We start from the raw sequence: 17,299 nt of genomic DNA on the forward strand, positions 1-17,299 counted from the left end.
GGAAGTACACATAAAAAGATAAGTAACAACTCCAGGCAACCTGAGGGACATTGTGTGAACTCAGGAAATATAATCCTTTTTGAAAGTGGGAGAAGAGAAGTAGAAGACAAAAGTATGAGGGGAGGACAGGGTCAAAGGGCTCTCAACCTGTCCAAGGCAAAAACAACAACAACAACAAAAAGACTTCTTTTGGCCACTAATCATAAGTACATATAGCAGCTCTTCCTTGGAAAATGGCAGTTCTGGACATAAACATAGGAAAAGTGCTCTCTCGGTCAGAATTTGCTGGACAGTGCTTAAGAAGGGTCCAAAATAAGAAGGGGTAGGAGTTTGGGGAAAGAATGTTTAAGGCTAGTACCATCCCTAAGCCCGCCATTGCACTAGCCCGAGGGTACAGCAAAGGAAGGATGCTAATGTCCTGCTCAGGCCTGTCAGAGATCCTGAGTCTTAGGTCACTTTGATTTTTGAGATTACAGGTATTATCTTTCACAGGTGGAGAAGTAAGTATAAAAAGAGTAAGAAAGAAATGAAAAAGAGATTACAAGTGTATCTAAAAAATGAAGTGGCAAAATGGATATAAAATTATTATATATTTTAAGTGTTTATATTTAACAAAGTAATGCTTTTAACACACACAAAAATACAGCTAATTACCTAATGTCATTCAGCAATAACTTAAAAAGTTTAAACTGGAGGTTTTTGTGAATTTGCCTTCTTTGTCCTAAGCAACTACCTGTCTTAATCTTTGGGTCTATCAAAAAGTATTGGGGTGACTTAGACCCTTCAAAAAGGGGTTCTAGTCCCCTCAAATCTAAGATTTGAAAATAAACACAACTTAATAATTGTGCCAACTGGAAATATAGTAGTAATATATTATCTAAAAAGGAGAGACATATTAAAAGTGGTATGAAGAATATGATGTATAATATATGTGTCTTTTATTAACCACTGGTAACATATTGGCCGGTGTTAACAGTGGTTATATCTGGGAGGAGGGATTTAGGTATACCTTTTATTTTTTTATTTGTTATACTTTTGAGTATTTTCTAAAATTTTTTCTTTTTTTTTTTTTTGAGACAGAGTCTCACTCTGTTGTCCAGGCTAGAGTGAGTGCCGTGGCGTCAGCCTAGCTCACAGCAACCTCAAACTCCTGGGCTTAAGCGATCCTACTGCCTCAGCCTGCCGAGTAGCTGGGACTACAGGCATGTGCCACCATGCCCGGCTAATTTTTTTTTCTATATATATTTTTAGTTGGCCAGATAGTTTCTTTCTGTTTTTAGTAGAGACAAGGTCTCGCTCTTGCTCAGGCTGGTCTCAAACTCCTGACCCTAAGCGATCCACCCGCCTTGGCCTCCCAGAGTGCTAGGATTACAGGCGTGAGCCACCGCGCCCGGCCTAAAATTTTTTATAATGATTTAACTAATAATTATAAAAACAAAGTGTGGTAGCTTAATGAGAAAGAATTTGCAATAGAAACTTTGCACTTTGCAGAGAAATAATTGGCACTTACATAGAAACAGTGTTTCATCAAGTTGTCTTTATAACTTGGTCTATGATGGTGACACCAAGAATTGTGCCCAGCTCTGAAATGATCTGCAGACTGAAGTACACATCCTGAAGCCCACACAGGAGTTCTCCCTTCTCTGCCATCTCTCTCATCTTTTAGATTTCAAAAATCTCCACTGGTAAGGGAATATAGGATTCAAAGTTGTTAACTGATTAGGGAGTTAGAAAATACTCAGAGGGGTCTTGCTTTCTAAGAGGAAACAAGTTGTTCCCAAAGCAAAATAAACAATTTTGATTTTGTCAGTGAATTTCTTCCTTTCTTCTTCTTCTTCTTCTTTTTTTTCGAGACAGAGTCTCACTGTGTCACCCCAGGTAGAGTACAGTAGCATTATCATAGCTCACTACAATCCCAAACTCCTGGGCTCAAGCAATTCTCCTGCCTCAACCTCCTAAGTAGCTGGGACTACAGGTGAGCACTACCAGGCCCAGCTAATTTTTCTATTTTTTGTAGAGACAGGGTCTTGCTCTTGCTCAGGCTGCTCTTGAACTCCTGACCTCAAGAGATCCTCCTGCCTTGGCCTCCCAGAGTGCTAGGATTACAGGCATGTGCCACCTTGCCAGTCTGAGGCCGATTTTATCAGTGATTTTTCTATGTAGTCAGTACAAATGTTACCCAAATTATACTCTTGCACAAGAGTTGATGTGTGTAGACTTTGCCACGTGTTTCATCTCCTGGAAATCTCATGTTTCTGGATTAAAGGACATTCTGTGCTGAGGAAGCTGGGAAGGATGGGGATGAATGCAGGCATTTGTCCTGGACCAAGAGCTTCTAAGTATAATGCTTGTAATCATCCTCTCCAGTGGTCCTGAGAAAGAACAGGCATTTCCCCCCTGCTATTTTATGGTCAAACTAAGCCACAGATGGCAGGATAAACTTGAGGCAATGTTGTGAGTCAGTGGCAGAAGGCAAATAACATGCTCATTTATCCAAAAGCCAATTCCAGTGCTTTTTCCTTTCTCCTGTATTTTCAAATTGTGCTCTATGGAAATTTAGAGGTTCTTTAGGGCTTCCTTGAAACTTATCATCATCCATGCTTTGTATCTGTTCTATCTCTTTAAGGTTCAACTTGACTATTAACTCAAGCCTTAGGGTGAGATGTTCCCCTATTGGTATTGTTTTAAGAATCACTTTTTTGGACAGCACTTGAAGTAGAGAAGTAAGAAATTACTTAGAAGTAAGAATTACTTAGAAACAGGCACATTTCACCAAAATGAAATGAAATGGTTTCAGACTCTTATGAAAAGAAGCAGGGCCACACCCTGTCTTATCTCTCCTGCCATTCCCTTTTTCACCTAAACACTCTTCCATAATCAGCTGTTTCCACTTTCTTACCAAACCCTTATTTAAGCAGATCAGACTTGACTCGTAGCTATGCCCCTGTGAGAAGGAGCATCATCATAATAATTTTTCTCTGGAATCTTTGTCCAAAATGTATGCAGCTCCCTATTAAAGTAGGATATAATACTAGACCCACTTTAGGAATTCTGGATTGTTAGGAGACTTCATTTGGGTACTATTTGTCTGCAGTTTCTAAACCATTTGGGGATAACTTATGAGGGAGGCTTTTAGAATGGTGAGGGTCAAGTTCCTTTCACCACTGTGTTGATAGCTACATGTAGTGGCATAGAACCTTATGAATGTCAGTCAGGGAGAGCAGGAATCCCACCATAAGCTAGTTGAGAGCCAGTGAGCCTGAAGTCAGCTGTGAGGATAACAGAAGAGTTGAGAGCTGCGTCACATTGACAGCTGCCCTTGTTCCTTGGCAGCTAGCTGTGTTTAAGTCTTTTGTCAAAGAGGGCAATAAGGTCCATTCATAGTGCTTGGAGGGAAGGCTTTTTGTTTTCATTTGAGGGGATAGAAAGATATCCATTTTTTAAATATACAAAGTGAATCGCAAAGGCTTGTGTCTAAGTCAGCAGCAGTGGCATGAGGGTTAGCCCAGGTTCTCCCTTCATGGACCTGGAATTCCTGTTTGATTATAATGTCCCCACTGAAGATACAAGTGTAAAATTGGCAAGAATCTGCCCATGTTGATAATAGGGAGAGGACAGTGTAGTATCCTTCATTCAATGTGTGAGGCAGAGCAAAACTTTTCAGAAGTATGTCTGGTGGATAACAGTGATCCCTGCAGTTTTCTTTGGGTTTGATGAGTTGGGAGCATCTTGTCCAACCTAGAGATTGAAAGGAAATATGAATAAATATGATAAAGAAGGATGCAAATGGATATTTCTTCATGTACCAACAAAGGAATAGCTAAGTAAAAATACCTATATTGTCTACAGCCATACCACCCTGAACGCGCCCAATCTCATCTGATCTGGGAAAATACCCATATAATTCTAAGTACACTTAATTTTGCCTTTGTTACTGTGAAAATACAAGCAAGGCACATATATGTATGAGAACCTACAATTGGTTGGAACCTATAACCTAATACTAGTAAAGTGCCTATTTACCCTTTGCTTGACCTTTTTGCTTTAAATGAAAAAGGCCCTGAATATGCAGCTGGTTTGGATCTCAGATACACAGGGATTCTACTGCTTTCCTTGAATTAGTCCCACACAATCTTATTACATTTTGAAAAGAGAAATTTCGGTCTATGTGAACCAAATATTTTTAATAATCCCATTCCACCCTCCCTATACTTTACTGTATGCCCCATCTAATTTTGTATGTACTTTCTAAATACTTAACTGTTATGAACATAATTACGTTTTTGTGGTTGATGAGTTTTTTTCTCAACTAGACTGTAAGCCTCTTGAAGGCAGGGAACTTGGCACATAGCTTTTAGTAAAATTTTGTGGAATAGATGAATGAGCTGGTGATACTCTTTTAATTCTCTATAGGAATTATAACAAAAGACTTGGATTCTAGTTCTGTTTCTACCAGATGTATGACCTTGGAAAAGTCATATAACCTCTCTAAGCCTCTAATTAAGTATCAGTAATATGTAAATACCTGCCCTGGCTAGCTTCCAGGGTTTTGTGAGGCCGAAATGATGTAATGTGTATAAAATTGCTACCTTATTACTATTTTTATTAATTCCTTTGTCATTTAGTAGCCTATTGTGTTTGTAGAAGTCCAATCAGAGCTGCTGCTACATGGGTAACTAATTCTGGACCAAACTTTTTAGTCCCCTTCAGGCCTATTTCTTATAATGTTGTATAGAAATAATACTGTTGATTGGAGCAAAGAATTAAAAATACACCTGTGATAAAATCATACTAATTTGGCCAGGCACAGTGGGTCATACCTGTATCCTAGCACTCTGAGAGGCCGAGGTGGGAGGATCACTTGAAGTCAGGATTTTGAGACCAGCCTAAGCAGAAGGGAGACCCCATCTCTACTAAAAATAGAAAAATTAGCCAGGTGTGGTGGTGCAAGCCTGTAAACCCAACTACTTGGGAGGCTGAGGCAGGAGAATTGCTTGAGCCCAGGAGTTTGAGGTTGCTGTCAGCTAGGCTGATGCCATGACACTCTAGCCCAGGTGACAGAGAGAGACCCTGGCCCCCCCCCCAAAATAATAAATAATAAAAATAAAATAAAATGGAATGCCATTGTAAAGAGCTTTTTAAAATCATGCTAATTTATATGAGGTCATCATCCAATATTAGAAGAAATAGGATTATAGAGAATATTAACCTAGAACAGAGAAAACAAATAAGTTGGCAGTGGGTACCAGAAGCACTGTGATAAGAAAAATTCTGATGCCAGGCCTGAGTGGAAAGGGTGTTGGGCTTGACTATTGAAATGTACATTTGACATAGAATTCAAGAGTAGCAGCATGTGTACCATCCTGGACTAGATAATCTTTGAGACCCATTCTCAGTGCTATAATTCTACAAAAGTGGACATCTTGTGTAATTTTAAAAGTATTAGAAACCTAGTCTCTTTGTCTTATTGAGTGTTGTAGATGTTAAACTGGATTTAAAGCAGCCATGCTGAACCAATGGTGTAGTGTCAATTTCAGACACCAAAGGGCAATATTAATTTATAATCTTGTCAGGAAACCCAAGGTGAGGGAAGGAGGTTGCTCTGCCAAGCCTTTTCATCCCACCCCTTTAATCCTACAGCATCTAGTACTCCCAGGTGGTCTCCCATACAAGTACTAACCAGGCCCAGCCCTGCTTAACTTCCAAGACCAGGTGGATTCAGGGTGGTATGGCCATAGACTACTTTGTTAAGTCTTCAAACTATGTTCAAGTGTGGTGGTTTCTAAACTTTGTTGTATATAAGAGTTACCTAGGGACAGGTGTGGATACATCTATTGTGGGTTCTGAAGCTCTTGCAATTTTGGGGAAACTTCTTAAAGAAAGATAATACAAATTTTAAAAATACAAAATTGGGTAAAAGGCCTTGAAAGGGCCTGCGGGTCTTGAAGCTTAAGCTGCATTGATTTCACCATAAATCCAGCTCTACTTAGGGAGCTTGTTAAAAAAATCTTAAAAATAAGATCACTGGCTTCACTCTAAACATTCTAATTCAGTATATCTGGGGCCCAGAGATATGTATATTTAATAAGCCTCTTACTGTGTTATGGCTGGGCTGATGTTAAGAAAATATAAATTCTTACCCATTTCCTGACATATAAAAGAATTATTCACATTTGCTTCATAATTGAAGCAGCTCCCTGTCTCCCAGCACTTATATGTTGACCCCCTTATCTCTAAGCAAATGACATAAACCACAGAGAGAACACTTTCCTTCTCAGGCTGAGAGTCACGCTGGGATTCAGCTGTCCCAGGTTTCTGGCCTCCTTTCCTTTGCCTTCTCCACCACCACTGGCATTGGCACAGCTTCCTGGCTCCTTTGCATTGACACTGAAGAGAGAAAATGATTAGTATTAACTTCAAGTGGCTGGTAAGCATTTGGTTATCTTCCAAACCTCATGTCAGGCAATTTAAAGGAAATCATCTATTCTAAAGAAAATATTCAGGCCTATTGGTTGTATCCTTCCTAGAGAATGTCAAGGATAGCAGAGGAAAGGAACTTGCATTTAATGAGCACCTCCTATGTGCCAGGCACCTTTTACACAGTATCCCAACCTTCATAATTACCATAAGAAGCAAATATCATGACACCTATTTTACAGATAAGGCAACTAAGGTTGGAAAATTCCAGCAACTTTTCCAAAACTACTCAGCTAGTGAGTATGATTGGCAGATCTGTCCAAACTCCAAAGTCTGTGCTTTTCTCATTATGCCAAGCTGCTTCTGGAACAGAAGGAAGTCTTTATAGATCAAGGTCAAGGACCCAAAATATTAGCAAACTTACAGGACATGGGACTTCAAAGATTACAAATACTATAATGGCGACTCCACTGAGCAACAAGGTGACAGCAATCAGAAATTTGACCACAATACTCCATTTCTTCCTCTTCTCTAGGTTCTCATCTGTGTCTAAAGGAGAGAGAGGAGTGGAAGAGGGAGAAAAGAGAATTTAAGAGAGGGAAGAGATTGACTCTTTGACTTGAAGTTCTCCTGTCTCGCAAGACTAATAGTGACCCAGCCTGACCCAGAGGCAGAGGCTGAATTTCCAATTCAAACTCAGAATCAGAAGTGGGTGGGCATCATAGGATCTGCTCTAACCTCTTTTGCAGCCTGTTCCTAATAAGTCACCTTCCCTGGAATTGGGAATTTTTCATAATCATGTAGGGGTGATTCTTGCACTACTCTCAGGGGAAGAAAAGGCTTGGGTATACATGGAGTTCTAAATGTATTTTTCACTATCAACCCTCTCAGGGTTCCTACCTTTCTACTCTGACAGATTTTGTGGGATTAGAAAATAACCTTTCCTGTGCTTCCCTTGGCTTTAGTGGGGAATAGGAACAGCAAATGTGAATTGGCATTGCTTCTGGGTCGTAAGCCAAATCTGGTAGCAAGTAGCTCATATGCATCTTGTTATTACTAATCTCATATTTACTTTTCACCTGATAAGAGCTGAGATGTAACCCAAACTAGAATCTTGCAGAATTTGAGTCCTGGTCAATTTAGGGAGGACTATTTCTAAAAACAGTGAAAATGAAAACATGCACTTTGTTGGTCACTACTGTTACAATTGCTGTTGAAATATAATTGTATTGAAATATTGCCCATCTATAATGCAATGATGAGAATTACCTACCACATGAATATGATTTATTCTGTCACCAAGTCTGGTTATGGGATGAGCTCATTGGCATGGAGGTAAAGGATCAGTTGATGTTGTCAAACTGTAAACGTTTCTGGGACCTTCTTTATAGAGAAGCTGATTTTTTCCCATAAGAAATGGAATGGTTTTCTAATATAAACTCTGTAACCTCCAGGAAAATCCGAGGAGACCCAGATTAATGTTGGGGCTAAAGATGTTTCTTTTTCTTTCTGGTCTTGTTTTACTCCTATTTATTCTGTACCTTGTTCTTTCAAGGGGTAGAAAAATTACCAATACTTGTAGTTTTCTCTCCTTCTGTATTCCCAGGAGTAATGGCATCAGTAGAGGTGGAAAAAGTCTCTGATGAAGCCCACATCACTGGATAGACCTTACATTGGGAGATCCCTGGTAAAAAAGCTATAAAACAAGAAAGAAACAATGAGAGTATGGCCAGGTGCGGTGGCTCACGCCTGTAATCCTAGCACTCTGGGAGGCCGAGGCAGGAGGATCGCTCAAGGTCAGGAGTTTGAGACCAGCCTGAGCAAGAGCAAGACCCCCATCTCTACTAAAAATAGAAAGAAATTATATGGACAATTAAAAATATATAGAAAAAATTAGCTGGGCATGGTGGCACATGCCTGTAGTCCCAGCTACTTGGGAGACTGAGGCAGTAGGATCACTTAAACCCAGGAGTTTGAGGTTGCCGTGAGCTAGGCTGATGCCAGGGCACTCTAGCCCGGGTAGAGCGAGACTCTGACTCAAAAAAAAAAAAAAAAAAAAAAGAAACAATGAGAGTACAGCTTTAGGAGAAATGTTATCATGTCATACTTTACCTGACTAAACCCTGTCTTTACCCAGTTGATATTAAACTTCTAATTGTGGCTCCATTGACCTGTTTGTCCATAGGTTTAGGGTGTGGGCACAAAATAATGCCAAGAATAAATGAGGATAGAGATACTAATAGGAGATATAGATTAAATCCTTATGGAACTTTTGCCTAACGTAGGATCAGAGTGAAGGAGTAGACCGTATCTCGTTTGCCTATCATTCTTAAGGCCATAATAACAATAAAGATGGAGGGCGTAACATCATTGAACATTTCCTTCTTTTAAAAAAGGTGGCTCCAAAGTCCAAGGAAGAACATGGAATATAATTTGCCTTAATGACTGCTGGAAGTTGGACTAGTGGAGTCTAAGTAAACTACTCTGAGAGGGAGTTGGGAAAGTAGGAAGAGTTGGAAGAAGGAAAGTCTATCCAGTTTCATGCACTCCTCAATTTCATTCATTCTGCAAATGTTTAAAAATGAGTATCTAAGCCTGAGCAAGAACAAGACCTCACCTCTACCAAAAATAGAAAAAATTAGCCGGGTGTGGTGGTGCACACCTGTAGTCCCAGCTACTCGGGAGACTGAGGGAGGAGGATTGCTTGAGCCCAGGAGTTTGAGGTTGCAGTGAGCTATGATAATGCCACCGTACCCTAGCTGGGGTGATGTAGTGAGACTTTGTCTCAGAAAAAAATAAAAAAAGAAGAAGAACAATATCTAGGCTGGGCGCAGTGGCTTACACCTGCAATCCCAGCACTTTGGAAGGCCAAGACAGGAGGATTGCTTAAGGCCAGGTGTTCAAGACTAGCCAGGGCAATATAGACCAACAGAGACCCCCCTCTACAAAAAATTAAAAAATTAGATGGATGTGGTGGCACACACCTATAGTCCCTGCGACTGGGGAGGCTGAGGCAGGAGGATCACTTGAGCCCAGGAGTTCGAGGCTGCAGTGAGCTATGATGACACCACTGCATTCCACCATGGGCAACAGAGCAAGACCTATTATATGCCAGGCACTGCTTTAGTATTTTGTATTTATCAGTTGGATACATTCTAGCAAGAGAGCAGGCAAAGAGGAGGGAAGGCTGGGGGTGGGTAGGGCGAGGCAGACAACAATGAATATAATAAATTTCATGATATATTAGAAGGGGATAAGTACTGCTAAAAAAAATAAAAATAGAGCTAAGTAAAGGAATAGTCTGAGGGATGTGGATGAGCAACCTGCAGTATAGGCTCAGTCTTACTGAGAAGGTGAGAATTGAGCCAAGACTTGAAGGAGGTGAGGGGATCAGCCAAGCAGATGCCTGGGGAAGTAGTGACCTAGGCAGAGGGTAAAGGCCCTGGGGCAGAGTGTGTCTGGCATATGACAGTTCTAGAGGAGTAGCAAGGAAACCAGTGAGACTGGAGTGGAGTGAGCAAGGGGAACAATTGTAGGAGATGAGAATCTAGAGGAAACAGTCCTATATCATTTAAGGCCTCATAGGCCAGTTCAAGGAATTTGGTTTTTATTGTGATTGGAATGGGGATCTGTTGCAAAGTTTTGAGCAGAGGAGTGACAGGATATAGCTTTATTTTTAAAGAATCACTGGGCTTTTGTGTTGGGAATGGGCTAGTGGTGGACAAAGGTAGAAGCAGCGTAACCTGTTAGGAAGCTATTGCATAAATCCAGATGAGAAATGATGTGATTCACACCAGCAGTGGAAATGATGAGAAGTAGATGGATTCTGCTGTAGTCTGGAACTAACTTCACTCACCTCCAGAGTTGACCTAATCCAATTCAGACAGTGGTTCATGGTCCATATTTAATGGTCTCATATCACTGCTTATTATTTAAGGTCTGTAAGTTCTAGTTGACCCTTTTATTCATTCTTTCTTTCTTTCTTTCTTTCCTTTCCTGCCTTTCGTTCCTTCCCTTCCTTTCCTTTCCTTTCCTCTCCCTTCCTCCCTCCCTCCCTTCCTTCCTTCCTTCCTTCCTTCCTTCCTTCCTTCCTTCGTTTCCTTTCTTTCTTTTGATAGACTCTTATTCTGTTGCACAGACTGGAGTACAGTTGTGTGATCATAGTTTACTGCATCCTTGAACTCCTGGGTTCAAGTGATCCCATTGCCTCAGCCTTCCCAGTAGCTGGGACTACAGGTGTGTGCCACCATGCCTAGCTAATTTTTAGAAAAATTTTTTGTAGAGACAGGGCCTCACTTTGTTGCCAAGGCTGGTTTCAAACTTCTGGCCTCAGGCAGTCCTCCCACCTCAGCCTCCCAAAGTGTTGGGATTACGATATGAGCCACCATGCCCAGTGACTTTTCTAACTTACTCTTCCATGTCTTAACACATTGACTGCCACACTAGAAAAGAAATTTTTTCCTTGGGGCCACAGTGTTTTATCACAAAAATAGAATAAAAACTTTGAAAATAAAATGATCCTTTCTAATTTAATGAAAAATTTGTGGCTTTTTTATTGTTTTCTGTGCATGAGTTATATGCAACTTGAAAAATATTTCATGCGGCTCCCAAGGTGAAGAGATGTGTGAGTTACTTCACAAGGCCCTGGGCTCAAAACTAGCATAAATTAAATACAACTCACATGGCAGTTAATGTGTTAAGTCCATGTGAAAATGATAGTTCTTTACTACAAAGGCCAGTGACAACACTAGGCAGTGTACATGAAATTAAAGGGGAAGAAGTAGTCCCTGATTTCAGTTTAATCAGGAAGACAGTGTTGGCAAAGATAGGCAGAGACAGACATAAAATCAACAGGTTTAAAAGAAAACACAAGGAAATTTTCAGTGTAGTGCCAATCAGTTTTCTGAAGCGATAACATAAATATCTATGAGACTGATGAGATGAAGATAAACAAATCTCACTTTGGACAAGTCATGTAAGTTCTCTGAGTTTTGGTTTCCTTATCTGTAAGATGGCTATGATAAAATAATACATGGTCTACTTATTTCACAGGGGTATTATGAAGATCAAAAACAAATAAAAATGAGAGAGCACATGTGAAAACACATTGCAAACTGAATGATATTATGATTGAAAGAGGAGGGAAACATAGTAGAAGAACTCTGCCCTCTAGCCACAGGGATAATGGTATTTCAATGTGGCATGTCTTCCTACCTCCTGAGAACCACTACTTCAAAGTCTACTAAATAGGCTTCACCTGTCATTGCACAGTATTTTCAGTTCTGCCTAGCTTCTAAATTAATGTCCAGCCATGTCAGCAACTCATCTCTTACAGGTCTTGTCTGCTAGGTAACTGAGCATCAAGATGGAGCAAGTTTGTAAATATAAACACTTCATTCCCATTTGTAGCTATAGAAACTGAGCTATGTAGAAATTAATTTGTCAAAAGTAATAATAACAGAAGAAACACTAGTTTGATATTATTTCTCCTATGCTCACAGTTTTACATGGGATAATCAGACCTTTGAAACCGATTCACACTAATCAAATTCCAAAAAACCTAATCCATATACTAAAATGACATTTAAAAAATTTACATAGGGGATTGTATCTGTCAAATGGATCAGATAGGACATTTTGCTCTTCTTGGTACCCTGTTCTAAAGATATAGGTTCCTGTGAAACCGAATGCATAATTGGAAAGTTTCTTGATTAACATAGAATCTGAACAATAGTATCTAGATGGTGTAAACTGTATCATAAATGATAAAGACCTAATGTGGCTGGGCTCACACCTGTAATCCCAGCATTTTGGGAGGCAGAGATGGGAGGATTGCTTGAGGCTAGGAGTTCAGACCAGCCTGGGCAACATAGTGAGACCCTATCTCTACAAAAAAATTTTAAAATTAGCTGGCCGTGGTGTTGGGCACCTGTAGACCTAGCTGTTCAGGAGGCTAAGGTGGGAAGATCACTTAAGCACAGGAGTTAGAGGTTCCAGGGAGCTATGATTGTGCCATAGCCTGGGTGACAGACCCAGACCCTGTTTCTTAAAAAAAAAAAAAGACAGAGAAAGAAGACCTAATGAGTCATCTTTCTGCACCAGAAGGAAATTTCAAAATATTTGTATAATAGAGGGTCTTTTCTTTGGCCAGATTCCATAAACAGTAACAACAATCCCAATCTAACTTTTTTCTGTGTTCCATATCATTTCTGATGACCATCTGTGTTGCAGAACATTTTCATCTTTACAGCTTCAAATTCCTACTTTATTCTGAGGACATTTTCATAAACTGTCTTCTGACTGTTTCTGGGATATTTCCTGTGCAGACTGTCTCATCCATAGTGTGGTAACTTCAGGGGGCATCTATTTATGACCTTGTAAGTTTGACCACTTACCTAATTTTTTTTTTTTTTTTTTTTTTTGAGACAGAGTCTCGCTCTGTTGCCCGGGCTAGAGTGAGTGCTGTGGTGTCAGCCTAGCTCACAGAAACCTCAAACTCCTGGGCTTAACCGATCCTTCTGCCTCAGCCTCCCCAGTAGCTGGGACTACAGGCATGCACCACCATGCCAGGCTAATTTTTTCTATATATGTTTTTAGTTGGCCAGATAATTTCTTTCTATTTTTAGTAGAGACAGGGTCTCGCTCTTGCTCAGGCTGGTCTCAAACTCCAGACCTTGAGCGATCCACCCGCCTCGGCCTCCCAGAGGATTACAGGTGTGAGCCACGACGCCTGGCCTTACCTAATTTTTTGTTTCTAACTTATTTGGGGTCTGTCACATCCTGGTACTCAATGTATGTTTAAATTCAGAATAGGCAGTTTCAAACTTATAAAAGGGGTTATGTCTCAAAAGTCCATTTATAAATCATTTGTTTAGAATTCATCATTGTGGTTTCATAGACATGTATGGAGAATGATGACTAGGTCCCCAAACTAATCCACAAACGTCCATTTAGTCTCTTTGCATGGCTCAAATGGTACAGGGTAGTAGCTTAAGTTCTAGATGTGGGAACCAACCACCATTTCATGAAGGCAAAGAGGAAGAGTTTCTTCCTTTTTTCTTGGAAGACTAGCTAAAGACAAATTTTTAAATGAGGTCAGGAAGATCTTTGGCATCTCTCCTCTCCCTTAACCTCTCAGTTTCTCTTGTCCCAAATTTCTAAGAGCTAATGTCCTTAATTGCCCTGAGTCCCACAATGCATAGCACTATATTCACTCTGTCCTGACTGCTCCAGACTCCAAAATGACTTAAGTCCACTATTCTCTGTCACAACTACCACTGAGTCAAACAGGGTGTCATATCTTAAGAGGAAAATAATTTGATTGAATTAATTTTCATTAATGTTGAGTGACTGAAAGCCCAAAACCTTGCCAGAGGCTTTTGAGTTTTTAAGAGTTTTTTTCCCACAGAAATCATTGAATTTGGAATTTTAGAAAGTATAATAAAGTGAACAAAACCTTCAGGTCACATGAGAATATATAATTTACTGTACTGGGGCCATATCCTGAGAGCCTGTTTACTTATTTCCCAATCTCTAGTCTAGTTTTTAACATTTTTCCCCCATTATTCTGCTTGTGAACCCACAGTTTCTCTGAAAGTGTCAAGTGTTATTTTATTTTTCCAGCAGTATGGAATAGCATCTAGGGGATTGCCCGTGTGTAAAGAGGAGCTGCCGATATCAATCTATTGATCAGAAATTATTCGACAAAAAGAATGGGTGAGGGAAGGAAAGGAAGGCAGAAGCAAGGAAACTTAAGGCTGAGGTCAAGAACCACTGCCCAGCAGCTGTAGGGGAATAGATATTCTCACAGTGTGGGTAGGAATGCAAAATGGAACACCTCTATGGAGCGTAATTTAGCAATATCTATCGAACCTTTGACACAGCAATCCTGCTTCTTGGAATTTATCTTACTGATAAATTGCAGGTATACAAAAAAATGTATAAAGTCATTGTTTGCAGCATTGTTTGTATTTGCAAAAGATTGGAAACTACCAAAATATCTGTCAGTAGAGGACTAGTAGTATAAATTAGATCCATACAGTGGAATACCGTACAACTGTTAAAAAGAATGAGATAGGCTGGACACGGGGCTCACACCTGTAATCCTAGCACTTTCGGAGGTCAAAACAGGAAGATTGCTGAAGGCCAGGAATCTGAGACTAGCCTGAGCAAGAGCAAGACCCCGTCTCTACCTAAAATAGAAAAAAACTAGCCAGGTGTGGTGGTGTGCACCTGTAGTCCCAGCTACTCGGGAGGCTGAGGCAGGAGGATCTCTTGAGCCCAGGAGTTTGAGGTTGCAGTGAGCTATGATGATGCCACTGCACTTTAGCCTGGATAACATGAAGAGATGAGATGAGATGTCTTAAAAAAAAAAGAAAAGAATGAGGCAGATACATACATACTGATATTGAACCTATAAGATATATTGCTAAGTGGAAAAAGCAAGGTGCATAACAGTGTATATGGCATGCTATCATTTATGTTTTTAAGATTTGTACATTCGTATGTGCTTAGAGTATCTCTGAAAGGAAATATATAGTGGTTCTCTTCAGGGATAGAGAACTGGAGGATTGAGACACAGGAGTAGGAGGGAGACTTACTTTTCACTATAAATCTGTGCTGTTTGAATATTTTACTGTGTGCATTCAAAACAAAGAAAATTTTTTAAAAAACTGTCAAAAGAAGACCCATCATAAATGGAGATAATATGAAAATGACAGCATATCAGGGCTAGAAAAGATCTTAGATATTAGAAAACTGATTTTCAGAGAGAACATAGATTTGTCCAAGGGAGGGATGATCCGTTTCCTTGTGGCTTTACCTGCTAATATGCTCCAGCTGCCTTCAAGGATGTCAACTAAAAGTTAGTGCCTACCTCCATCTCGTTTTCCAATCTCACCTTTGCCTGTTAGAAGGGATCCAGTCTGAAACTTGGATGAAAGGGTTAGCTGACAGCTTGGGGAGACAAAGTTGTTTCTGCGGGGAACAGCAACGACTTTCAGGTTCTTTATAATATGCTTAACCTTTGCCTTTCTCTCCAAATACAGAAGGTTGACTTTCACTTTGCTCCCAGAACCAAGGCACTGCAGAGTAGCCACAGTCTGATTTTGGATGAATGTTGCCCTTTTGGTTTCTGTGTGAGTTTCTAGAAGGAGAAAAGGCAGACAGAAAAATGAAGCTGATTCTTAATCTGAATGGTGCCCAGCTAACCCACTTCCATTCCTGACCCCTGTTAAATTCCACTGCTACATTTTTTCCTCTTTTTAGTTTACTTTTTCCTTAGTATATGTTCATGGTACTAAATATACAAGTCCTGCCTTTCTTCCTTCCTGCCAGGGGTGTCATGAAGATAGCTGACTGCAGTAAATTCAGCACAGAGAAATGTTCATAGATTGTTTTCTTTAATGCACAGAGGATTAGGTGCTGCCTCCTTGTTTATCTCTATCTGTTTGATTTATATAGGCATGCCTTAGGTATTAGTTAATGTAAAAATTGGTTTTCAAAAAGCCTCCTGGGAGGATACATATCTCTAAAATAGGATATGTGAGATCTGGGCTAGGAAGCAAGGAGATAAGGTATCTTTTAAAGATAAAAATTTCTTGGAATGGCAACATGATTTTCCAGAAAGGGCCCATTCCCTACCTTGCATTAGCAAATCCCTGATGCTTGGCACATCCTTTGGGAAGAGCCCAGGCAGCTGTTCCACTTGGCAACTGCTATCTCTGAGGTCTGGTGGGGGTAGGGGGTGAAGGTCAGAATTTACTGGGTACTTACTCCTTAGAATTCTGGGCACTGGAGGGGAAGATGCAATAGAATGCAGTTCCTGCTCATAAAACTTGCAACTGAGGAGATCAAACACTCCCTAAAAAGACTTTAAAAATCACAGCCAAATACATACAAGTAGGAGTTAGCCTAATATAATGAATACTGAGTAACAATCCATTACCTTTAGAAGAAAGAAAGGTGAAATTAAGTTACAAAGCTAAAGGAAGACTAACCAACTCATTACCTTTAATACTGCTTTTTTTTCTCTTTTCCTTCCTGTTCTATCTGCCTTCTTGTATTAAAGAAAATTTTTGAAAGCTTATTTAGTCTAACGTTGGACAAGGGATCTCTATAGGTTTCCACAGAACCATAGGTCATAGTTATTTCTGCTTTTTGGCACATGGCTCACAGGATGTTGTGAATTTTCTTAATTTGTTAAATTTGTTAATGCTGCACTTTATGGTATTTGGCCTTAACTCTGATTAGCTAATTTTAGAGATGAAATATTTAGGAAAATTTGAAAAATCATGTTTTTAATAAACAGTTACCAAAGAGCAGCAAATGGTGTCATTCCACCCCCATATCACTCTTTCCCTCAGCTGTCTGCACCCAAGAGCATCGCTATCTAACTATTTGGATGTACTACCTTAAAAACAAAGGCAACATCTTATGAGGGGTTGTAAATTTGGGAGTCTGAGGTGATGGCAATACTGAAACTGTGACAGTACCCTGTGGTAAAGAAAGCCATCTAACAGTACGAGGACTTTTAATGTTAGTTACATGAATAAGACAAAGGAATGCATCATATTCTCCGAAGATGTCTCATCATCTTCACACTATATTTAACTATCTGTCTGGGTTGAATAAATTGCAGTCCTATGTAGACAGGAAAGGATAACATGGGAGCACTTCCAGAAAGTATCACTTGCTGGATATCAGCTGTATCTCTATCTGGTGGAAAAGACCCCCAATGCTTTCCAGGCCTCTCTTTGTATTCTCCAGGACATTAAGCTAGAGAAGTACTTACCTTTCTTGTCGGCATCGTAGGATGTAATGATGAGGCTGAAGACCAAGATGGTATCCATGTTAGCTTGAGCACATGCTCATTGCAGGGACA

At 40.0% G+C, this 17,299-nt stretch overlaps 1 protein-coding gene and 1 pseudogene across 2 annotated transcripts; both read right to left on the reverse strand.

Moving 5' to 3' along the window:
• Positions 1–3,543: 3,543 nt before the first annotated feature.
• Positions 3,544–17,299, reverse strand: C15H17orf78 (chromosome 15 C17orf78 homolog). Of its 2 annotated transcripts, XM_045525549.1 has the most exons (7): positions 17,210–17,299; positions 16,060–16,146; positions 15,317–15,562; positions 7,988–8,113; positions 6,842–6,966; positions 6,265–6,387; positions 3,544–3,738 (listed from the first exon to the last, which is right to left on the reverse strand). In XM_045525549.1, the coding sequence occupies exons 1-7, from the start codon at positions 17,265–17,267 to the stop codon at positions 3,661–3,663; spliced, it is 843 nt and encodes a 280-aa protein (XP_045381505.1). In that variant the 5' UTR covers positions 17,268–17,299; the 3' UTR covers positions 3,544–3,660. The 2 variants fall into 2 exon arrangements, with proteins under 2 accessions (XP_045381505.1, XP_045381506.1); XM_045525550.1 differs by lacking the exons at positions 3,544–3,738; positions 6,842–6,966; positions 7,988–8,113 and having other exon boundaries at positions 6,299–6,387.
• On the reverse strand, positions 5,632–5,740 carry LOC123621380 (annotated as a pseudogene).

Source organism: Lemur catta, chromosome 15 (genome assembly GCF_020740605.2).
Source record: "Lemur catta isolate mLemCat1 chromosome 15, mLemCat1.pri, whole genome shotgun sequence".
Taxonomy (NCBI): Eukaryota; Metazoa; Chordata; class Mammalia; order Primates; family Lemuridae; genus Lemur; species Lemur catta.